Source organism: Pelobates fuscus, chromosome 5 (assembly GCF_036172605.1).
Source record: "Pelobates fuscus isolate aPelFus1 chromosome 5, aPelFus1.pri, whole genome shotgun sequence".
Taxonomy (NCBI): Eukaryota; Metazoa; Chordata; class Amphibia; order Anura; family Pelobatidae; genus Pelobates; species Pelobates fuscus.
This window is the reverse complement of record NC_086321.1, coordinates 294,818,234-294,843,032: the sequence shown is the minus strand read 5'-3', so window position 1 is coordinate 294,843,032 and position 24,799 is coordinate 294,818,234. Positions and strand designations below refer to the sequence as shown.

At 43.6% G+C, this 24,799-nt stretch overlaps 1 protein-coding gene across 2 annotated transcripts in view; it reads left to right on the top strand.

Annotated features, from left to right (window-relative positions):
- Positions 1 to 24,799, top strand: part of LOC134611518 (N-acetyllactosaminide beta-1,3-N-acetylglucosaminyltransferase 3-like) — a 192,393-nt gene that overhangs the window by 9,174 nt on the left and 158,420 nt on the right. The window contains exon 1 of one of the 2 annotated variants that reach the window (XM_063455459.1): positions 16,620 to 16,740. The exons of the other annotated variant lie outside the window; for it this stretch is intronic. Within the exon in view, the coding sequence (XP_063311529.1) occupies positions 16,736 to 16,740 (5 nt within the window). The 5' untranslated portion in view covers positions 16,620 to 16,735. Of the gene's footprint in view, positions 1 to 16,619; positions 16,741 to 24,799 lie in introns of those variants that run through there. 2 annotated transcript variants of the gene reach the window in all.

Genomic DNA, 24,799 nt, shown 5'->3' with positions numbered 1-24,799 from the left:
CCCACCTTTTTCTGGTTTTATAACGGATATTGATGTTATGCTAATCAGTAGCTCTTTGCCATGCCCGCTCCTTCACGGCTCTGACTTTCAATGTTGTCAGAGCACAGGCTGAGAATCTCTGAGCCTGTGCTCTGACTCACTGAGCGACGGAACCACGAGGGAGAGGATATGATCTGACTGCACCTACTGCTGGTGCGCACCAGTGGACCACCAGCGAATCGTTTAAATTAAATATGCTGGTGTACCCAACTTGTGAGCTGTGTTGGCCGCCGGGCGCATCTGTTGTCATGGCACCCTGCGTGACCGCACAGCTTTCCCACCCCAAGGGCTGGCCCTGCTGACACACACTGATGTTACTACTTAGACATCCCTCAATATTAATACAGAGATGAGAGTAAACACCAATAAACTGTGGAAACAGAGCTGATCCCCCCAAATTTATAAAGGTTTGCTTAGAGGATTTATTCAAGATTAAATCATGCCTCCTCCTCTCTCCCCCATGCGCTGCTCTGTAGGCTGGGAGGAAGTGAAGAGTATTCAGTCTACCAGCACAACGCCACCTGTGGCTGCATGGGGAACAGCTGTTTAATGTAATGCTTGCAGGACGGCCAGCTGCCGCAGAACCTCTTTGTTTCCGTCTCTGCAAAGGGCTCCAGGCACTGCTTGTTGTGAGTGTGAGCCACTGTAAATTAGGGGCAGAGGGCACTTGCACTGCGGTCAAGACGGGTCTAGGCAGGAGGAGAGTGCAGTGCAATCAGTGCACTCCCCTCCTGTGGGTCACCAGTAGACTGGTGCACCTGCCCAGGATCAGAGCCGGTGCAAGGATTTTTGCCGCCCTAGACAAAATATAAATTTGCCGCCCCCCCCCATGTGACATCACAATGCCCCACCCATATGATCTGCCATATGAACTAACGCACACAGTGTGTGTTTACATTAAAAAGCCTGCAGGGACCAGCTATAGACACCAGAACCACTTCATTAAGCTATAGTGTCCCTTTAATGTGAGGTAAATTATAGATTAGTGTCACTAATAATATACTAGATTGCCTACTTACAATTAGATGAGGATGATGATGGGCTGCAGTTTGGCTCCACTGGTCTGGTGTAGAACAGGACCTCTGGAGGCTGTTTGCAACTGTGGTCACAAAATTCAACGTTCTGGGAGAATTGGAAGCAGCTCCATTTTTTGGGGGCCTCTTACACAGCTCAAGGTCTGGGCCCCAGTGCCTGACGGTGAGTATGCCCATAAGGCCCACTCATAAGTCCACTTATATGTTCCACCCACCCATGAGCTCGCTCACAGGGAGTGGAGTGTGTAGGGGATGTGTTATGTGTTATCTAATATGTGTGCTTATGGTATGTAGTGTATAGGGATACCAGTTTGTGCAGGTGATGCAGTGTGTTTGTGTGTAGTGGAAGCAGTGTGTATTTGTGTATAAGGGATGTATTATGTGTTTCTGGTTGTGTGTGAGGGATGCATTGTGTGAATCTGTGTTTGTATGCATAAGGGATGCAAGGTGTGTGTCTGTATGTGTGTGCATTGAGTGTAAGAGATGCATTGTGTTTTTGTGTGTATGTAAGAAAACAGTGTGTGTGTTTGCATGTGTGTGCAAGGGTTTGCATTGTATGTTTCTGTGTATGTGTGCAAATGATGCATTGTCTTTGTGTGTAAGGGTTGCATTGTGTGTGTGTGTAATGGATGCATTACGTGTTTCTCTGTGTGTAAGGGAAGCATGTTCTGTTTCTGTGTATGTATAGGGGTGCATTGTGTGTTTCTGTGTATGTATAGGGATGCATTGTGTGTGTGTGTGTGTGTGTGTGTGTGTGCGCGCGTAGTGTTAAAGAGCTCCCTGTCTTGCCCCCTGTCCTATAGAGCTGCCCCTTCTGTCCCTTAGAGCTCTCCCCTGCCCCTTAGTGGTCTCTCCTCTCCCCCACCCTCCCCTAGCGGTCTCTTCTCACACTCACCCACCTTCCCTGTGCTCTTCTCATCCCCCCTCCACCCTCCCTGTGTTCTTCTCACTCCTCCCTCTGTGTGTTCTCACCCCCCTGTGTTCTTCTTACCACCCCTCCTCCATGTGTTCTTCTTACTCCCCCCTTGTTCTTCTTACCCCCTTCTTCTTATTACTCCCCCCTTCTTCTTACCCCCCTTCTTCTTCTTAACCCTCCTACTTCTTCTTACCCCCTCTTCTTCTTCTTACCCCCTCCTTCTTCTTCTTACCCCATTCTTCTTCTTACCCCATTCTTCTTCTTACCCCCTTCTTCTTCTTACCCCCTTCTTCTTACCCCCCTTCTTCTTCTTACTACCCCCTCTTCTTCTTACTCCCCCCTCTTCTCACACTCACCCACCCTCCCTGTGCTCTTCTCATCCCCCCTCCACCCTCCCTGTGTTCTTCTCACTCCTCCCTCTGTGTGTTCTCACCCCCCTGTGTTCTTCTTACCACCCCTCCTCCATGTGTTCTTCTTACTCCCCCCCTTGTTCTTCTTACCCCCTTCTTCTTATTACTCCCCCCTTCTTCTTACCCCCTTCTTCTTCTTAACCCTCCTACTTCTTCTTACCCCCTCTTCTTCTTCTTACCCCCTCCTTCTTCTTCTTACCCCGTCCTTCTTCTTCTTACCCCATTCTTCTTCTTACCTCATTCTTCTTCTTACCCCATTCTTCTTCTTACCCCCTTCTTCTTCTTACCCCCCTTCTTCTTCTTACTACCCCCTCTTCTTCTTACTCCCCCCTCTTCTTCTTACCCCCCTCTTCTTCTTACCCCCCTCTTCTTCTTACCCCCTTCTAATTACTCCCCACTCTTGTTCTTACTCCCCCCTTCTTCTTCTTACCCCCCTCTTTTTCTTATCTCCCCTCCTTCTTACTTCCCCCTTCTTCTTACTCCCCCCCTCTTATTATCCCCCCTCCCCTCTTCTTACTCCCTCTCTTCCATCTTCTTACTCCCTCTCTTCCCTCTTCTTACTCCGCCCTCCCCTCTTACTCCCCCCTCCCCTCTTCTTACTCCCCCCTTCTTCTTACTCTCCCTCCCTCCCCTCTTCTTACTCTCCCCCCTCCCCTCTTCTTACTCTCTCCCCCCTCCCCTCTTCTTACTCTCTCCCCCTCCCCTCTTCTTACTCTCTCCCCCCTCCCCTCTTCTTACTCTCCCCCCTCCCCTCTTCTTACTCTCCCCCCTCCCCTCTTCTTACTCTCCCCCAACCTCTTCTTACTCTCCCCCCTAACCTCTTCTTACTCTCCCCCCTCCCCTCTTCTTACTCTCCCCCCCTTCTTACTCTCCTCCCTCCCCTCTTCTTACTCTCCCCCCTCCCCTCTTCTTACTCTCCCCCTCCCCTCTTTTTACTCTCCCCCTCCCCTCTTTTTACTCTCCCCCCCTCTTTTTACTCTCCCCCCTCCCCTCTTTTTACTCTCCCCCCTCCCCTCTTTTTACTCTCCCCCCTCCCCTCTTTTTACTCTACCCCCCTCCCCTCTTTTTACTCTCCCCCCTCCCCTCTTTTTACTCTCCCCCCTCCCCTCTTTTTACTCTCCCCCCTCTCCCCTCTTTTTACTCTCCCCCCCTCTCCCCTCTTTTTACTCTCCCCCCCTCTTTTTACTCTCCCCCCCTCTTTTTACTCTCCCCCCTCCCCTCTTTTTACTCTCCCCCCCTCCCCTCTTTTTACTCACCCCCCCTTCTTCTTACCCCCTCCCCTGTAGGTGGCAGAGCTGCACTCCGGTCCGCGGTCCCGGCCGGAGTGATGGGAAGGTGCACACTGAGTGTGCACCTTCCTGTCAGTCCGGCAGGGTACAGGAAACAGAAACTCCTGTTCTGCGCGGAACAGGAGTTTCTGTTTCCTGTACCCGGCCGGACTGACAGGAAGTGCACACTCAGTGTGCACCTTCCCATCACTCCGGCCGGGACCGCGGACCGGAGTGCAGCTCGGCCACCTACAGGGGAGGGGAGGGAGGGAAAAGCAGCTGCAGCCGTCTGAGCGCTCTTTACAGAGCGCTCAGGCGGCTGCAGCATTTAAAGGGCCGGCCCGCCGCGGCCGGTCCTAAAATAATTTCGAGCGGCCTGGGGGGCAATTGCCTCCCTGCCCCCCGGCCCAGCCCGCCCCTGGTGACTCCAGTGGTGTGTTTGCATGCAATTTCTTTCTTTTGAATATGATTTTATTTTCATTATGTGTCTCTGACTCTCTATCTTCCCTAATGTGTGATCTGTCTCTCCTCTCTTTTTTTCTGTCACCTTACACTCATCCCAATTGTACACCCACAGACCCATATTTCTCTCCCACCTCACCCTATTTACACCCACCTATCTCTCTCCCACCTCACCCTATTTACACCCACAGACCCACATTTCTCTCTCCTACCTCACCCTATTTACACCCACAGACCCACGTATCTATGTCCCACCTCACCCTATTTACACCCACAGACCCACATATCTATGTCCCACCTCACCCTATTTACACCCACAGACCCACATATCTATGTCCCACCTCACCCTATTTACACCCACAGACCCACATATCTTTGTCCCACCTCACCCTATTTACACCCACAGACCCACATATCTATGTCCCACCTCACCCTATTTACACCCACAGACCCACATATCTATGTCCCACCTCACCCTATTTACACCCACAGACCCACATATCTATGTCCCACCTCACCCTATTTACACCCACAGACCCACATATCTATGTCCCACTGTGGTGGAAGCTCGGTAGAAATTAAATTTAGTAGGCCGAGATGGCCACGTGGTATGTGCACGTGCATATGCTGATGTATCGGTCGGTTGGTTGCACGTGGCAACGATACAATCGACAGTGTACTGAGCAAGTGCAGGAATGCAGGAACTGAAAACACTTCCCCTCCTCCATTGTGAGCCATGTGGTCTAAAAGGTAAGGGAAGTTAGGCTTTGTTCAGCTGATTGGGTAAAGAGTATATGTGGGTAGAGTTAACTATAGGAGGAGCTATATGTCTATATCATGCATTTACACAGTCAGTTCTGGGCTCAGACTGTTTGTTGTGGTGACGCTAGTCCATCTTAGCCCCGGTTGGTGAATCGAATAAAGATCTCTTCCTTCCTGAAGAAACCTGTGTCCATCTCTCTGTGCTTGGCTTCCGTCAGTTTCTCCGGTATCATTTGGTGCATTGGCCGGGAATCTCATCGTTCAACGGTAGCTGAGAGCAGAGGCGTGAGACGGTCTATCTTTGCCCACGCTCCCTACGGCTGCACCCCTGAACTTTTGCGTGGACCTCCCTTCATCTCGGCGCCACTGGTCTGTTGTCCAGGAGATCATCGGCCTCTATGTAGTAAGTGCTGGGGTGCTCCCGTCGATGAGTGTGAACTCAGGTTCAGGAACGAGGAGGTAAGATGACTACTGTTTTAGACGGTGGACCCACTAGGGGTATTGGATATCGATTGTGCGGTAGGCCCATAAGGGGTTTGTATTGTGTATGGAATTGGCCCCCTCACTAGAGGGAAGGAGTGAAGGCGCACCGCTCGTAATTAAACGCCCTGTAGTCAGCCCGTTTAATCTTGGTTTGGAGTCAGGCTGGGTCCTGTGTAAATAGCCCAAGCCAGACACCGGTGTCTTGTCTAGACTAGCGTATCTAGGGTGTATATTTCGTTCGCTAGGTCGGAGGGACAGGGAGATTAAGCGGCGCCTCTTGTATATTCTGTCCGCTAGATCTCAACCTATCTTGGCTAAGTGGGAAGGCGTGTAAATTTGGAACCCACTAGACTATTGATAGAGTAGATAAACTAAGTTCTGTGTAAATTCCGCCCTCTAGTTCGCTATATGTGGTGCTTGGGCAGCGACGGCTAACCAAAACGGATGTAAATTGTTTTAGGTAGTCCCTCGAGGTACTGTCCAATAGATTAGTTGGGGAACTGTAAATGTGTTAAAATTTATTGTAGTAGAGTGTATATCTTGCTAGATAGCGTGAGCTCTGCCGTCTAGCGAGAGTGTGAATAGTGTGTAACTGTATAATAGCGCACGGTACCATAACCATGTATTATAATTACTGATACTGTAAATAACCACTAACAACTGTCGTTTATGTTGTATGTTTAACACCATAACTACTACTAACTGACCTGCGACTTTAAAATTGTACTTTAACCAATGCTAACCGTACTATAACTACTGTTTGTAAAGACGATGTTACTAGGGTGTGTTATAGATGGGTAATTTGAAAATTGAGAATTATAGCGTGGGTAATTGTATAGTTTCACCAAAAGTACAGTAATAGGTATTTAGTGTAACAGCTGTGTGTATATGGAAATTCCCTGTATGTTTTGGTGTATGAGTTTGACCTAGTAACTGTGCCAAATGGTGCTGTTGCCAAGGAAACGAGTGTGACTGTTGGAGGTGTGTTTGTTGTGTTTCTTTGAATTAGACGCTCCGTTGCTAAGTATGGGTGCGCCAGATTCAAAGATTGTTGATCCCTTAGAATGTATGCTAAATAACTTTAAAAAGGGATATAATGTGTGTGATATTGGGGTTAAATTGGCTCCAAATCACCTGACTACCTTATGTAGTAGAGAATGGCCTCTGTGGTAATCTGTCTTGATTTAAATCTAGTGCAGCGTGTACATGTGGCTGTATCTATTATGCTTGAATTCTAATACCAGTTTCCATATTTTGACTGTTAAACAGTTTGTGTTACTAGATGGTTACCAAAACTGGTTTGTCCATCCCCAATGGAATCTGACCCATCTGACCATCCCTCAACTAAATTCTTTAGCAAGAACTGGTGCAGCTGGTATGTCCACCTGTGCTCTATTGTCCCTGGCTCTCAGATGCCTGTCCCCTTGCTTTAAGCCCTCATATTTCTGTGCCTACCTACCCCCCCAACTGGTTCTTTGTACCCTGAGGCCCTTTTTGGTGGAAGGGTATTTTAGTGTTTTTTTTATTATTGTTCAGTTTTATTATTAGCAGTCAAAATTGTGAGGAGAATTCTTAATAACAGTAACTGAGTCCACTGAATCAGATAATTCTCAGCAATTACACAATACCATAAGCATTGACTATACCTTAACCACTGATAATACCATAACCACTGAAAACACCATAACCACTGACATAACACTATAATTACTGAGCCTTGTGTGCCTTTAGTAACAGTAAATTTGTTTTGAAATACAACTGGATGAAATGGTCAATGGTATAGGACGCTGGAATACACTTTTACCATTTTTGGTTACTGGTCAGGCTCCTCCTAGCCCTGTCCAAAACATTTTGTTAACGGAGTTACTGACCAGTAAAATTAATTTATCCATTTCCACCGACCTCACCACTCCCCGACCGGAACCTATGACTAAACAACCCTATCTAAGTCCCACCCTAACCTGACAAATGACTGGTGCCCTCCAACTTTGACATTTACAAATGCCACTGCAGCTTACCCCTGGTCCACCACACATTGATATTAATGGTCAATTACAGTTGGCAGACCCTGTATTTGTTTATGTCCCTTTCACCATGACTGATCTGTTTAATTGGAAGACCCATAATTCCTTTACGAAAGCCGACGAGTCACCTAGTGCTTTCTATGAGAGATTGCTGGAGTCATATAGATTATATACTCCTTTTAATCCAGAGGCCCCTGAGAACTCTCGAATGAACAACTCAGCATTTGTCAGCCAGACCCAAGGTGATATCAAAAGAAAATTGCTAAAGTTAAAGCGATTTGTAGGAATGTCCATATCACAGTTAATGGAAATTGCAAGTCAGGTGTAAATGAACAGGGAGATTGAAACAAAGCAGGAGGAAGAACGTAAAATGAGGATGAAGGCAGATATGCTAGCTGTAGCTATCATAAGTGTAGAGAGACAGGGAAGGGAGGTGAATAGAGGAGTAGAGAATAGGCTGAGTAAGGGAGGAAGTAGGAATCACTGTGCGTATTGTAGAGAGGAAGGATATTGGAAAAGTGACTGCCCACAGAGGGAATATAAAGCAAGTTATAGATAAGTCAAGAGAGAAGGTTACGAGATGGTTACAGAGGTGGCTATAGAGAAGATAGAGATTTTGTTGGTCTGGCTGACACTGTCATGGAAGACTTTTGATACCGACTGGGCTCCATCCCCCTTTAGCCGAGTGCAGCCTATGGTCAATGTATCAATATAGGGAAAGAGGAGCTCTTTCATGATTGACACTGGTGCTGAGTACTCTGTGGTAACTAACCAAGTTGCTCCTCCTTCAGGAAGACTATAACTATGATAGGAGCTACTGGGAAAAGCGCTGCTAGACCAATTCTCAGGAGTCATATTTGTATTCTAGGAGGCCATTTTGTTAAGCACCAGTTCCTATATATGCTGGAGTGTCCCGTTTAGCTTCTAGGACGAGATCTATTATCAAAGCTTCAAGCCCAGATAACTTTGAAACCCAACGGATCAACGTCTCTGAAGTTTAATAGATCACCAGGCATAATATCAGTATCGGTGCAAAGGGAAGAAGAATGGCACTTCTACTCTATAATAACAAATACAGACCCTAGGAGTGATGAATCCTTATTTGACATTTCAAGAATATGGACAGAGAATAATCCTCCAGGACTTGCTCGCAATATTCCACCAATACACATTGAATTAAAGCTTGGAGCGTATCCTGTTAGCCTTAGTCAGTACCATATATTATAGATGGCTAAGAAAAATATACAAACCTATGTGGATAAGTGTGTAAAGTATGACATCCTAAAATTCTGTACCTCCCCTTGGAACACTCCATTATTACCTGTTCAGAAGCCGGGATCAGATGAGTATCATCCTGTACAAGATCTAAAAGCAGTTAATAATGCAGTAGTTAATATACACCCAGTGGTACCCATCCCCTATAATCTGCTTGCTTTAATACCAGGTGGGGCAACCTACTATACCTTCCTAGACCTCAAAAATGCTTTCTTTTGTTTCTGGGATACTGCAGAAAAATTATGTATGGGCATCCACCTTCCATACTCAGTAATTTAGGAGGAGATTTATGTCAGTTTGATGATGGAATTACTCGGCTGTAGGTGGCTGAGTTGAGTAAAACTATGATGAAGGTACAGAAATAGGTGCAAGATAGGTTACCTGTGAACATATATCCACCTGTTCATTCTTACCATCCAGGGGATCAAGTGTGGATAAAAGAATGGAACACTGTTCCATTAGGTTCCAAGTGGAGAGGTCCCTATGTTGTTCTTTTATCTACCCCAACAGTTGTAAAGGTTGTAGAAGTGACTCCGTGTATTCATCACTCTAGGGTAAAAACCAGCGGCAGATTCCTGACAAGCTACCATAGATCCAGAGAATCCTTGCAAGATCCGGTTGAAACATGTGACCCAGTTGGATTAAAAGTGGTTTTTGCGAAGAGAATATTGTTATAAGGGAACATCAACAAAGATCTACAAGTAGGTGTTTTGACGGCCACAATAAAGCCTGACCACCTACCAACGTTAAGCCAGAGGAAAAACCTCTGTGAAGAACAGTGAGGATCAGAAGGACTCCATTTCCTGCAGCCCTCACATTCCTGCAAGCTGAGGTGCCATTGCACGGTCGAAGAAGATGTCAGGAGGAATGTGTTTAATAATGTATATATGTGTGTTTTTAATTATTCAGGAAGGTAGAGGTACCGACACACCCGGCTGCGAGGTTTGCATTAAGACTACGAAAACAGGCAATCACATTTTCCAGACCCTTATTTGGCATTCACAGTATGAGTGTAAAGGACATGTATCTAAGTGTAGATACTTAGGCATAGATTATAGTGAATGCCATTTAGGAGCAGGAGAACCTAAGTGTTTTAGCCCTGAGTATCAACCTCGTACAATTTGGTTGACTATTCGGAATGGAGACTCACAGGGGACCCTGATAAATAAGACCATACTAGAAACCGTACATTCTCCAGGTGTTTTGCTATTTGATGCATGTAAGGCGATATCAGGTGGTAGAAAACCGTGGAATGTATGTGGCGATCTTAAATGGGAAAGAACGTATGGGTCTAATGATAAGTATATTTGCCCCAGTAGTAAGTATAAATATATAGATCCAAAATGCCCAAATAAAGAATACAATTATTGTCCGTATTGGTCCTGTGTCGGGTGGGCACCCTGGGGACAGACAGTAGATAGGGATATGATCGTCACTAAGTTGCCTACCAAGCCATATTGTAAGTCTAGGGAGTGTAACCCAGTCCATATACTTATCAATGACCCAGAACGATTCATAGATAGGTTTGGGAACTTATTTGGGTTCCAGATATATGGAACAGGTTTGGATCCTGGGACAATATTATTTATAGGAATAGAGACCGATACTGTGGCAACCCAGACTCATCAGGTCTTTCATTCCTTCTATGAGGAGAGGTGTGGAAAATAAGATCCCCCATAATGAGAAAAACTTATTTATAGATCTAGCCGAAAGCATTGCTGGTAGTCTTAATGTAACCAACTGCTATGTGTGTGGAGGTACTAATATGGGAGACCAATGGCCATGGGAAGCAAAGGAGGTAATGTATTCCGGTTCTGAGACAGTTGAACAGTTAATATCTTCTCAAACTGATTATCAAGTGAGTGTTAGAGGTAAATCTGAGTGGCGATTAAAGACCTCCATTATAGGTTATGTTTGCATAGCAAGGAAAGGAATAATGTTTAATACATCTGTAGGAGAATTGACTTGTCTAGGGCAAAAAGCTTATAATTATAGTAAAAAAGATACAACTTGGTGGTCAGCTTCAAATGTCTCAGAACCACCTAATCCGTTTGCAATTTATACCAATTTAAAGGATGTGTGGTTTGACCTATCTGCTACATCTAGTTGGAAAGCCCCAGCAAATTTGTACTGGATCTGTGGTAAGAAAGCCTATTCGGAGTTACCACAGGACTGGGAAGGGGCATGTGTATTGGGTATGCTCAAACCATCCTTCTTCTTGTTGCTAATTGAAACAGGAGAGACCTTGGGAGTTAAGGTTTATGATGTGAATCATAAAAAGAAGCTAGCATCCTTGAATGTAGGTAGCTGGGAAGATAATGAGTGGCACTGGCTACCTTAGCACGCTTCATTGCCAATAGGAGGGATGTAATATGTGAGGGAACTGGTTAACAGCCAAACTGTATGCCCATGAAGTGTTATTTTATTCTAATACAGGGATTCAAGCCTCATTCTACCATTAGGCAATTATGGATTCCTCTGTAAAGCACATAGCCTTCTTACCAGGTAAACCAGTTGGGCTGTTGATAAAGTCCTCCATTCACTTCCAGTGCAAATAGAAGGAGGTGTATGTGGAAAGTTCAATCTCAGCAACTGTTGTCTGCACATAGATGATGAAGGGCAGGCAGTGGCTGATCTCACAAGCCACATGGCTAAACTGATGCATGTACCGACTTAAGCCTGGAAGGGGTACAATTCTAGTAGTTGGTTTGGAAGTAGGTACGAGCAGCTTGGAGGGATCAAGACATTGGTAGGAGGAGTCATGTTGATTATAGTGTTGTGTCTCTTTCTACCATGTTTGGTTCCATTGGTAATTAGGTCCATACAGAGTGTCATAGAGAGCACGACAGAAAGGAAAACAGCTGTGCATGTAATGGCTGTTTGCAAGTATAAACCCTTAGCCCAGAGAGAATATATTCAGGATGAGGAGTGCTGAAGGAATTTGTAATGATGCTAAGATGCTTACGAGGTCTGTTCTGATTCATGGCAACTTGAGGTGTAAGTAAGCGATGATTAGGTGATGCATCTGGAATTATTATATATATCAGAAGCATCAAAGGGGGGAATGTGGTGGAAGCTCGGTAGAAATTAAGTTTAGTAGGCCGAGATTGCCACGTGGTATGTGCACGTGCATATGCTGATGTATCGGTCGGTTGGTTGCACGTGGCAACGATACAATCGACAGTGTACTGAGCAAGTGCAGGAATGCAGGAACTGAAAACACTTCCCCTCCTCCATTGTTCTGGGTGAGCCATGTGGTCTAACAGGTAAGGGAAGTTAGGCTTTGTTCAGCTGATTGGGTAAAGAGTATATGTGGGTAGAGTTAACTATAGGAGGAGCTATATGTCTATATCATGCATTTACACAGTCAGTTCTGGGCTCAGACTGTTTGTTGTGGTGACGCTAGTCCATCTGAGCCCCGGTCGGTGAATCGAATAAAGATCTCTTCCTTCCTGAAGAAACCTGTGTCCATCTCTCTGTGCCTGGCTTCCGTCAGTTTCTCCAGTATCACCACCTCACCCTATTTATACCCACAGACCCACATATCTACGTCCCACCTCACCCTATTTACACCCACAGACCCACATATCTATGTCCCACCTCACCCTATTTACACCCACAGACCCACATATCTATGTCCTATGTCACCCTATTTACACCCACAGACCCACATTTCTCTCTCCTACCTCACCCTATTTACACCCACAGACCCACATATCGATCTCCCATGTCACCCAACCCACCTTTTGTGTCTCTTTGCTCCTGGCTGCATTCAATCAGCTCTCCCTCTCTCTCCCAGGTGCTGCTCCTCTTGTAGCTGTGTTAAGGCCGCTCTGCATGTGTGGAATGAGAGCAGAGGATGTGATGTCACATTCTTTCCCCTCCTCTTGCTCCACACAGAGTGCCTGCACTGCACAGCACAGCGCTGGGAGAGTGAGGAGCCCTGAGAGGGGGAACACGCGTGCTGCCAGGTCTCACACTGCGTAGAGGTAGTTGGGAAGTGATATTTTGCGATAGTTGCAGACTCCCCACAGTTAGGGGCCCGCAACTAATGCTGGAATAAAGCAGAATAACTAATGCTGGGTCATATGGGAGATCCAAGGCCCTGTCTATGCATCCGGGCCCCTGACTGCCACGGGCACTCGGTCAGTGACCGATGTGCCCGTGTGGTCAGTCCGCCCCTGGTGTCACATTGTCATGAATACTATATGACCTAACATGCAAAATTATGTAACATATACAAATGCAGAATACAAACAATGTATACCGGGCTTTAGAATGGCTGGACTAAACGTAAAAGTGAATAGTCAAAATACAAGCCAAGGTCAGGGACACAGAAAGAGACAGACTGAGTAAACTAGCCTGATAACCGACTAGTGGAAACCACGACAGGGCACTGATAAAAAGCTATCCAAGGTTTAAATATGACCTCTGACCCCAAAACGCGCACGTGCGTCGATGTGACGTTGCACAAAGGTTGGCACCATCTTGGTTGTGGACAGAGGTAAGTATTCTATTCATAGTGGAACCGCAGCTGCCAGCGACCCATAGAACGCCGCACCGGCTGGAAAACGTTATACCAGAGGATCGGGCGGCAATCCACTGCAACTCTGGTCAGTAAAATTTCATACTTTCTGCATGACAGCACTGTTCATGTGCAGTCACACCATTAGGAGAGTTGGGAGTCGTGACACACCATGACAAAACAGAGTGACAGCTTATGGTGGGATGGCACCAGGGCATTGCTTGCACTATAACCATTACAGCGCACGGTTCTAGTGAGTGTTCCCCTAAAGGTTTTCTCAAACCCTCTATTCCTATTGGCATTATTCTATTGGTCCCCCTTACAAAAACGCCCAACAAGCATTTTTTAAACATTTTTACTTACCTTAACCCCTTAAGGACCGGACTTTTTTTGCGATGTTGTACATTTGCGACCAGGCATCTTTTTGACACTTTTGTGGTGGTTGTGTTTAGCTGTAATTTTCCGCTCTCTCATTTACTGTTCCCATACAAATTATATATTGTTTTTTTCAGGACAAAAGGGGCTTTCTTTACATACCATTATTTATATAATCTCATGTAATTTAATTTTTAAAAAATGAAAAAATATGATGAAAAATTGAAAAAAATACATGTTTTTTGACTTTTATGTAAAAAATCTTTTACTCATCTACAAAAGCGAATGAAAAAAACTGCTAAATAGATTCCAAATTTTGTCCTGAGTTTAAAAATACCCAGTGTTTACATGCTTTTTGCTATTTTTTTGCATGTTATAGGGCTATAGGTACAAGTAGGATATTGCGGTTTCAAAACCTATATTTTTAAAATGTATCAATAGTGACATTGTAACACTATTATCTGTCATAAATCGCTAAATAACACCCCACATGTACATATTTTTTTTAAAGTAGACAACCCAGGGTATTCAATATGGGGTATGTCCAGACTTTTTTAGTAGCCACTTAGTCGCAAACACTGGCCAAAGTTAGCGTTCATATTTGTTTGTGTGTGAAAAAAGTAAAAAACTAAATTGAACGCTAATTTTGGCCAGTGTTTGTGACTAAGTGGTTACTAAAAAAGACTGGACATACCCCATTTGCAATACCTTGGGTTGTCTACTTTTGCAAATGGTATGCCATCATGGGGGTAATTCTCATTCCTGGGCTACCATACGCTCTCAAAGGCAACGTAACCAACCTGGCCATTTTCAATGTAAAAATATTACCCATATATTTGACCCGGTAACTTTCAAAAACGCTATAAAACCTGTACATGGGGGGTACTGTTATACTCAGGAGACTTTGCTGAACACAAATATTAGTGTTTCAAAACTGGAAAATGTATCACAACAATTATATCATCAGTAAAAGTGCTGTTTGTGTGTGAAAAATGCAAAAAAAGTCACTTTCACTGACAATATCATCGCTGTGATATGTTTTACTGTTTTGAATCACTAATATTTGTGTTCAGCGAAGTCTCCCGAGTAAAACAGTACCCCCCATGTACAGGTTTTAGGGTGTCGTAGAACGTTACAGGGTAAAATACAGTGATAGCAAATTAAATTCTCTGGACTTTCGGCCTGGGTTGGCAGGCAGGTCCCTTAAATTGCAATCAATAAAATAACTTAATTATGTAAAAATATTACATAAATACGCACGTAGAATTTAAATATATATGCATATTTATATATTTGAAGTCTACGTGTATATTTATATAATTATTTATGTAATTTTGTATATGGACATATGAATAGTTCGTATTCTTTTTATTTATTTATATATACATAGATATATATACAATTTCATTCTAAGTGTATTTTGATATAAATATATATATATATTAATATCAAAATACAGTTAGAATAAAATTTCGTATAGATATATAATTTTTTTAAATTTTTATTATTATTTTTAATTTTTTTAGTTTAATTTAAATTACTTATTATTTGTAGTTTATAATAATATATATACAATATATATAGTTATTATATATATTATATATATACACGTGTGTAATTTAATTATAAGTGTATTTTTATATTAATATATGTACATATTAATATAAAAATACACTTAGTATGACATTATATATATGATATTTAGACGTATATTATATATATATATAATATACGTCTATATATCATATATATATACACATATATAATTATTATTTTTATTTATTAACTTTAAACTTTATTTTTTTTATGATTTTACACTAAACAGGGAGACTGCCTGTCAGCACAGACAGTCCCCCTGCAGGCAGAGACTAGGACACCTATTGTGACCATGTGGTCGCCCTGTTGGGCGATCACATGGCCACAGGGGTCCTAATCCGCCATGGGGAGACTGTCTGGGCTGCAGGCAGTCTCCCCACACCGGGAGCACCGCCGATCGCCGCCGGGGGAACGACGGCGATCGGGTAAGTACATTGGACCGTTAGGACGGTTCAGGACCGTCCTCGGTCGGCAATGCAAAAATGCCGATGACGGTCCTGAACCGTCCTCGGTCCTTAAGGGGTTAATCCAGTGCCGGGTGAAGGTAAGCCATGTCGAGGTCTAATCAAAGGAATTTCATAGAAAAGCCTTTGATTAGAGGATTTGAGTGGCTCAGAGCGCATAATATGCATATAAAATAAAGGAACAAACATGTTGTACACTTGACACTGTATTTGTAAAAGCGTTGAAAAGGTGTTTTTTCCTCACCTTTTTTCCAGTGCTGCGCCAGTCTCGCCGTGGCTGGCCCCGCCTCCTCGGCTGAGGTAATCAAATTTGACTATCTTAGTCAATCCAATGCTTTCCCATAGAAAAGCAAATTGTGCATGTGCGGCAAAACTTGGCGCTGAGCTAATCAACATCTCCTCATAGAGATGCATTGAATGAATGCATCTCTATGGGGAACATTCAGCATCAGCAGCACTGAGCCAGGAAGCACCTCTAGTGACCATCTGAGTGCTTTTTCATCTGAAAAGGCAGTGTGCACATTAAAAATCCTAAAGAGACAGACCGTGGACACTAGAACATCACCATTACGCTGTAGTTGTTCTGGTGACTATAGTGTCCCTTTAAGAAATTATCTTTTCTGAATTAAAAAAAGTTTTCAATAAGTTTCAATTACATTTTTTAATTTGTATTTTTAATTTCATGCACCAACGTTAAAAAAAAAAAAAAAAACCCAAATCCTCAGTATTAGCAAACTGTAGCATTTACTATGCTCATTCTGTTCCTTTAATTTTTTTTTCTTCACTAGTCTAAAACAACAAGGAAGCCATTAAAGTGACCATTTATATTTTAATGTGTGTTCCTACAAAAATAATAATAGTAATAATATACAGACCAAATCCCTCGTGTTAATATGCAACCTAACTATTTGCGGTGCACCTCCTGCCGGTGAACAGTGTCGATAACAGGGCGGGTCTCAGAAATAGAGCTGTTATCACAATGCTGAGAATGACATAAGTGGTTCAATGGGAAACGTTACGCCTGTGGTTGTGTAAGAACGGGAGGAAAGATGTTTCAAAACTGAAAGAACCCGGTCCACGGAGTTCTGAAAAGCAGGACAAAATGAGGTGAGTTCAGTTGTTTTACTGGCTGTTGTGTTTGTTTCCCCCGAGAACCATTATACTGCAAAGGAAATAGAACTTAAACCCGTTCACTCCCTCTACTCAATCTATCATGGCAGCAAAACAAACTGCGATAAACACCCTTGCAACTTGTGTCTTAATTTCGATTTTGGAAAAAAATAACAAAAAAAAAAAGTCAAAATCCTCGATCTGTAAAGACTGTCAGTACCTGTATAACTGTCTGCATTTGCCTATTTAAGTTTTTCTTGGTCACATGTTTAGTTACCCAGAATTCGGTTTAGAATGTTGTAAGTTTTGGGAAGCTTGGTGTTTGATTGTTAAATATTCTATACCTTAAGCACTTTCCTGACGCTGAACTAATCGGATTCCTGAATGTCTCCAACATTGATACTGTAACATGTTGTTTGTGAACAAGATGGTGGTTTTATGAGAGTTACCAACTTTTTATATACCTGGAGGTTGAATATATATATATATATATATATATATATATATATATAGTGTGTGTGTGTGTGTATATATATATATGTGTGTGTGTGTGTGTGTGAGAATATTTGAAGAAATGGTTTCAAAGTGATTATAGAGGGGGGAGGGGTGTGCTTATATGGAGCACTTTCACTTATAATGATCTCTCTAATATCTGCGTTTATTTTGTAAACTAGCTAGAGTTCATGAAAATGTGATTACTGCACATGGTTCGAATGGCAAATTAGATAAGAAAAATACAAAGTAACGTTTTATTACATTCTTTGAATGGGTGTCGCTTTTGGGAAAATGCATGAAAAAAACGATAGCTGACTCCCATAAAACTTGACAAAGTCACGGCTGGCAAAGATTTATGGGAAAGTTTCATATTGATCTTGAACGCTGTTCTTCAAATCCATTATTAGAACCCCACCAACGGGCTATATACTATCATAACGACTTTGCTGTAGCACAGGTGTGGAAATCAGGTGCTGCAATGTTACCATTAGGACCGGCTTGAACACTGATGTGTATATACCCAAATCCTGTTTGAAGCTTCTTAGGAGACTTTTGAAACAACTTGCTCTAGAGCAGAAGTTTCAAACTGAAGCTTTTATTGGGCCTGCTTTAATTTACAGTAAGTGATGGGAGCTGTAATTCAGCTAACAGCTGATGCAAGCAGGGGCGAATTTATACTCTAGAGAGGATTGTCATGTTGCAATTAAGAGAGCCTGCCTTAATTCCTTATTAATTTATTGCATTATTGTGTAGTGGTTTAAGAAAACGTAATCAAATATTTCAGTTGGCACGTATTATTTTATTTTTGCACTCATAATGGTGAAAACATTTTTTTTATTTTAAGGTTTTCCTCAATGGCAGATATAAAAATATGCAAAACAAGGAGCCCCCTGCTGTAAATATATAAGTAACATTATCACTTTATGGAGATCAGAAGTCTGAACCCTTTCAGATATCTATAAGTCTCCACCCTTTAGGAAGATGTGTGTGGCTAAATAAAAATGAACAGGGGGCGGCCTCACTGATTGATGTTGGAAAGACATACACACACAACTGGTGACCTCACTACAAGAAGGAACCAAATGAAAGGAAGAATTTATCAATAGATCTAGAAGCTTTATATCTATAAGTAAATAATGTAAGAATGTAAGAGCACACCTTCCCTCTTCACCTGGTTTCCTCTGTGACCTAGTTACTGTATTTAATTTTTTCTGGCTGACTTTGATAAATTACTGGCCAAACTATTGAAGTAATCATTACAGAATACTATACAGCATTTATAGTGTTTTTATGTGCCCTTGCCTCCCATTTATTTGTCTGTATACAGTTATTCATTGATGTATTGAAGTTAGGTGGCCCAATGTCCTGCTCACTCACATTTCTGGCCATGTTCCTGCTTCCAGTCTCAACTTCAGCGGTTCCAACACCGGCCGATGTAGCTCGCCCTCTTTTATGACGCAGCTCACGCCGACATCATGACGCTAATGACGTCATCGCGTGCGTGCCGAAACTAATGACGCCACGGCCTGCCAAAATGTTTGAACTTGTTTGTTTTGGGGGCGTGGCTTCAAATTTAAAGATCCAGCCTATAAAAGGCAGATTCAACCATAGTTCTTTGCCCTGTTGTGGTTCTACTCACAGTTCCCAATAGTGCTTTGCTTTCAAGTGTGTTCTTGTGTTTTGACCTCGGCTCTCTGACTATTCTCTTTTCTGTATTCCTGACCCAACTTTTATATCTTGCTACTGTGTTTTCTGGTTCCCTTGACTTGAATTGTATTCCTCGATTCCATGACTTCTGGCTCCCTTGACCTTGGTTTGTCCCCAATCATTCTTTATCCAACGTTAAGTCCAGCCATTCTAAGGCCCGGTTTACGTTTTTCTATTACATCCTCCTCTAAGGAATCCTGACACCCAAGTAATTATGTTCATGTACTACGTTTTGTAATTAATGCGTTATTATTTCAACTATTCAGAAGCCTATCATTTTTACATCTCCCTTGAAACTTGGGGTGATGTTACATGGTTATATTTTGTGGAGTTTGAAGGTCAGGGATTTTGTGGTCTGCCTGGAGTATAGTTGGGTTCAGTGACTCATTTTCTGTACTTCAGGTGGGAAACATGCTGTGGGTTGGTGACTTTTAGATTCTACTAAAATATTTAAAGCTTTTCTCTTTTGCGGGCATCCTTGGCCAAGTCGTTTACTGCAGTTGTGGAAAATATGCCAATGCCAAAATCACCATATTAAAGTGATGGAGGGTAACAAGTTGTAAAAAACTGAAGCATAACAAAATCCTGTCTCACTACTCACATTTTCCATTGGATTGGAGTATCCATTAACCCCTGAAGGATGAAACTTAATTTATTTTTCCATCTTAAGAACCAAAACAATTTAGTATTTTTGCTTTGTGTGTGTTGAACAGCAATATCCATGTTTCTCATTTATTGCGGTTCAACACATATAGACAGTTTTTCAAAGAACAAATAGGGCTTTAATTTGATCTGACACACATACCGTACATAACCTCTCGTTTAGTATAAAAAGACAAAATACAAAATGAGGGGGGGGGGGGACTCAGTTTTGGTAATAATTATGTGTACATATTTAGTATAGCTTACGAAAACTAATTCAAAAATTATTTGTTATTTGCAGAGTACATAATATTCCTAGGTTTTCGGTTCATTGTTACAGGTCACAAAATACAAGGAGTAAGTAAAAAAAAATCAACGTGGAACGATTTTAGAAGGTATCTTTCTTGAATCCTTAAAGGGAAACTCCAGTGCCAGGAAAACAATCCGTTTTCCTGGCACTGGAGGGTCCCTCTCCCTCCCACCCACCAATCCCCAGTTACTGAAGGGGTGAAAACCACTTCAGTCACTTACCTGAGGCAGCGGCGATGTCCCTCGTCGCTGCCTCCTCCTCCGCGCCGCTCCTCCGCGCCGCTCCTCCCTGTGATTCCGTCGGCCGGTGGGCGAGACTGATCCCGGCCGAGGAGACCTAATGCGCATGTGCGGCAATGCCGCGCATGCGCATTAGCGCTCCCCATAGGAAAGCATTGAAAACTTATTTCAATGCTTTCCTATGGGGATTTGAGCGACGCTGGAGGTCCTCACACAGCGTGAGGACGTCCAGCGACGCTCTAGCAAGGGAAATCCTTGCTACAAATCAGGAATTGACCTCGAGTGGCTGTCTAGTAGTCTAGTAGACAGCCACTAGAGGTGGAGTTAACCCTGCAAGGTAATTATTGCAGTTTATAAAAAAACGGCAATAATTACACTTGCAGGGTTAGGAGTAGTGGGAGTTGGCACCCAGACCACTTCAATGAGCAGAAGTGGTCTGGGTGCCTGGAGTGTCCCTTTAAGAAATTCTATAGTGCAAAGAATACAAAGTTGTATTCCTTATGTTACAAAAAAATCAGTGCTGGTATCCCTTAAAGTTGAATCGGCGCTTTGCCTCCTCTCGTGTCATATGACAGGTGGGCTAATGCGCGTTCACGGTATGTTCCCCTAGCAAATTAGGCCCTCCCCATAGGAAAGCATTGATGGAGATTTTACTGATGCTGGATGTCCTTGGGTATCGCATGAGGATGTCCAGCGTCAGGTGACCAAAAGTCGCCATGCAAGCAGGAAGTGTCTCTTGCACCTGCTGCAGGACTAAGGCGAACTGGGACACTGCACCCAGACCACTTACAAGAGCTGAAGTGGTCTGGGTGCCTGTAGTGTCCGTTTTTAATAGCTGTGAAAGAAAACACAATTGCTACACAAAAGTCTATATTTATACAAGATGGGCCATTATTCAGAGTATAGTTTGAGGCATCAACTTTATTAATGAACCAATTTCAATGATATTGAATACAATTAATGCCTAATGCAAGGCTCAACAAGTTACAGTTACTATGGTGACTATACATGTTTTCCTGGCCCATGGGTGTTTGCTAGCTTGTTAAGCACTAGCCACCTTAAAGTCTTCCTCCCCCTCCCCGATGCAGACGGCTGTGATCGTGTGATCTTCTTGCTCTGCTCCCTACTGTGCTGCTGGGAGCCAGGATATGACAACACGCCAGCCTCTGCATCACTTAAGTGCATGAAAGGGACCAAAGCAAGATTGAAGATCACAGCAGCTCCACTGGATCCCAGTGAAAGCGCCCACCCCAGATTTCCCAGAATTAGGTAGGCTGGGTGGATGTAATTAAAATAAAAATTTGTGAGAGAATGTATGTCAGTGAGTGTGTCTGTTTAGGTGACTAGCTCCTATTCGATTGCATGGGAAAGGTATTACTTCAACCCCCCCCCCCCCAAAAAAAAAACTGTGCCTGTCTCGCTTCAGCTGGCCCCATCTCCATGGTTGAGATAATCTTGGTCATCACAGCCAATCCAGTGCTTTCCCATAGGAAAGCATTGAGAGGCTTTTGTGCATGCGTTTCAAAATACCACGCTGCGCCAATCGGCATCCCCTCATAGAGATACATTGAATCAATGCAAAGACAGTGTTTACATTGGGAAACCTGCAGGGAGATGCCATAGAGACCAGAACCACTACCCGTTGTAGTGGCTTTGGTGCTTATAGTGTCCCTTTTTAAGAATTGTATTTTTGTCATGGGGAAAAAAACCCTGGCTCCTACCTTTTTAAGCTGGCTCCAGATTCAAAGAAAGTTTGTTCATCTCAGAAGGTAGAAATCTAATAACTAAAGTATGTCACAGAAACTCCTGCTTTGAGCAGAGTTTACAAAGAAAAAATAAAGTTGAATTTTTATATGTTGCATGCAAACGGTGGGCTAATTCCAACCTGGAGTATTGATTTTATTATAGGAAAAATTAGGCATCTTCCTTGAGTGCTGACCTAAAATTAGGTCCTCTGAATCTACACGGATTAGTGGGGAGTTCAGACAATCTCCCCTGACTGCATCATGTACATGTCAAGGGAGCTAACAGTAGCAACAAATAACTTCACTGGCTATTTGTTTGACAGCCAAGGTGGTGTTGCGTTATTTAATAATAAAAGTGCCTGTGGCAAACCTAGCCACTTCAGACTATAGAACTGGTTCTCTAAAGGTTGTCCTAAACACTGCTACCATATTGTGTTTGAATGTAATTTGCTTTCTGCATGGAAATGTATGTTTGCCTGGATTCCTATAGTATTCGTATGCTAGCAGCCGGAAGCCGCTGGCATTTACATGGTCGTTTCACGAACAGCAACTTTACCAGCTGTTCGTGAAACAAATTGGGTACCGAACACAAGCCCACACACTGAGGGTCGTGTGGCACCAATTACCGGATTGCAACATTGTTGCAATCGGTAATTAAGTGTATTCCTAGGTGGCCGTCGTTCGACTACCGACCACGCGGCGGTCGGCCATCTTGGATCCTTTGTCTCCCCAGCGGTGTTTGGTCGTCGAGCGCGTGGAACTAAAAACGGCTACTCAACGACACTCAACGACACAAACACCGCTGTACTTCCAGGCCGTTCGGGAGCTCCGGTCTTGTTCTATTGTGGTTCCCCATCGGTGTTCGGTACTTTTTAAACGAATTGAATAAGTAAATGTATTTTGTGCGTCGTACGGTTGTTTTAGCTGGGATCTGAGCGGTATTCACACGAAATGTGCACTCAGACCCCAGCTATCTACCGAACGTCTGTTCGTACAAATAATGCGAATATTGTTGGAGTTATGGATTTAAATGTGAAATGCCGGTTCTGCTGCACGGAGGGATAATCCACTTAACAGTATATTTCAGTGGGAGTGTCCCTCTCGTGCAGCAGTGCCTGATGGGAGAAAAGCTCCAAAAAAGTCCCCCATGTAGTCCCTTACTGTATTACCCCTGCTAGGTCAGTAAGGAAACCCCTTGCATGGGGACTTGCATAAATACTGAAGCTGTGAATAAAGACCTCAGTTGACTCCCAGACTGTGTTTCGTCCGGTTATTGGGAGGATTGGGATATTGTCTTACTTTTTAGCGGAGATCGTTGATTATAATACTGCACTCCGCTACAGTGCCTTATTAATAATTACTCCTCAACAGTAAAGCACTCTAGCAAGCTGAAGTGCTTTATTGATCTGGAGTGGTGCTTTAAATTCGAAACTCCCTTTTAATTTAAACTCTAACTTTAGTAAATAATGCTGTAAATCAAACAATAGGTGGAGAAGATGGAAAAGCAGGAAATGATTAGGGTTGCATGAAGACCCAGGAAAATTACGTTTATAAGAAGGGAGTACACAGGACACAATGGCGAGGGAGCACTGAGTGTAAGCTCTCCCTGCTCAACTCGCCAATATGACGTCACTCCTGCTCCAGGCATCACTGCGGGGAGCTGAGCAGGGAGAGCTTACACTCAGCTTACACTCAGCGTTCCCTCACTGCCAGTCTGCCCCCCTGCCTGCCCAGCAGCCCCACTAGACCTCAGGTAAGAAACAAACCCAGTCTGTGTGTCTGGCAGTCTGTGTGTCTGGCAGTCTGTGTGTCTGGCAGTCTGTGTGTCTGGCAGTCTGTGTGTCTGGCAGTCTGTGTGTCTGGCTGTCTGTGTGTCTGGCTGTCTGTGTGTCTGGCTGTCTGTGTGTCTGGCAGTGAGTGTGTGTGTGTGTGTGTTTGTGTTTCAAGGAGTAACGGGAGGATCCACTTTTTTAAGGTGCGGGCCATTGGGGGTATGCCAGAGGCCGGATTCCAGACACTGCTTGTTGGCTTTTTTTTTTTTTTGACGGGTTGACTGGGATTTAGTAGACAAGGGGAGGTTATGATTTAGTAGAGGAAGGGGGACTGGAATTTAGTAGACAAGGGGAGGGCTATGATTTAGTAGACAAGGGGAGGGCTATGATTTAGTAGACAAGGGGAGGGCTATGATTTAGTAGACAAGGGGAGGGCTATGATTTAGTAGACAAGGGGGGACTGGGATTTAGTAGACAAGGGGGGACTGGGATTTAGTAGACAAGGGGGGACTGGGATTTAGTAGACAAGGGGGGACTGGGATTTAGTAGACAAGGGGGGACTGGGATTTAGTAGACAAGGGGGGACTGGGATTTAGTAGACGAGGGGGGGCTATGATTTAGTAGACGAGGGGGGGCTATGATTTAGTAGAGGAGGGGGGGACTGGGATTTAGTAGAGGGGGTGAACATTTTTAGTTTTTTTGCGGTTCACATAAACTATTTTGCCCTTGCTAGCCTTTGAGTTTGACATGCTTGGTGTAGTGGACACCGCAAAGGGTGGAGGCTGGGTGGAGATGCTAAACAGTGGTGATGCTGATAATTATGATAGTCCTAATTTACAAATCTAATAGGAAAACACTAAAAGATCCATACTTGCCAAGTGTCTTGTATCTGGTAAAGGTGGTTCCGGAGTGAAATTCAAAGGATCCATTCGTAATGTTAATCTCTTAGTTTTGTCTCTTAAAAAAAAAAAAAAAAATGATCTGTCCATCTTGCAAGCCCTACAGCGCTCAGTTCCTCTTTCACTAGTCACAAACGCTGAATCCTCTGCACTTTCTGCTCTGTTCACTGCTCACTCCTCTCCTTCCTTTCTTACTTGTTGGCAGACTCTTGCTCTGGGTATGCAGCATGGAACAGAGAAAGAGGAT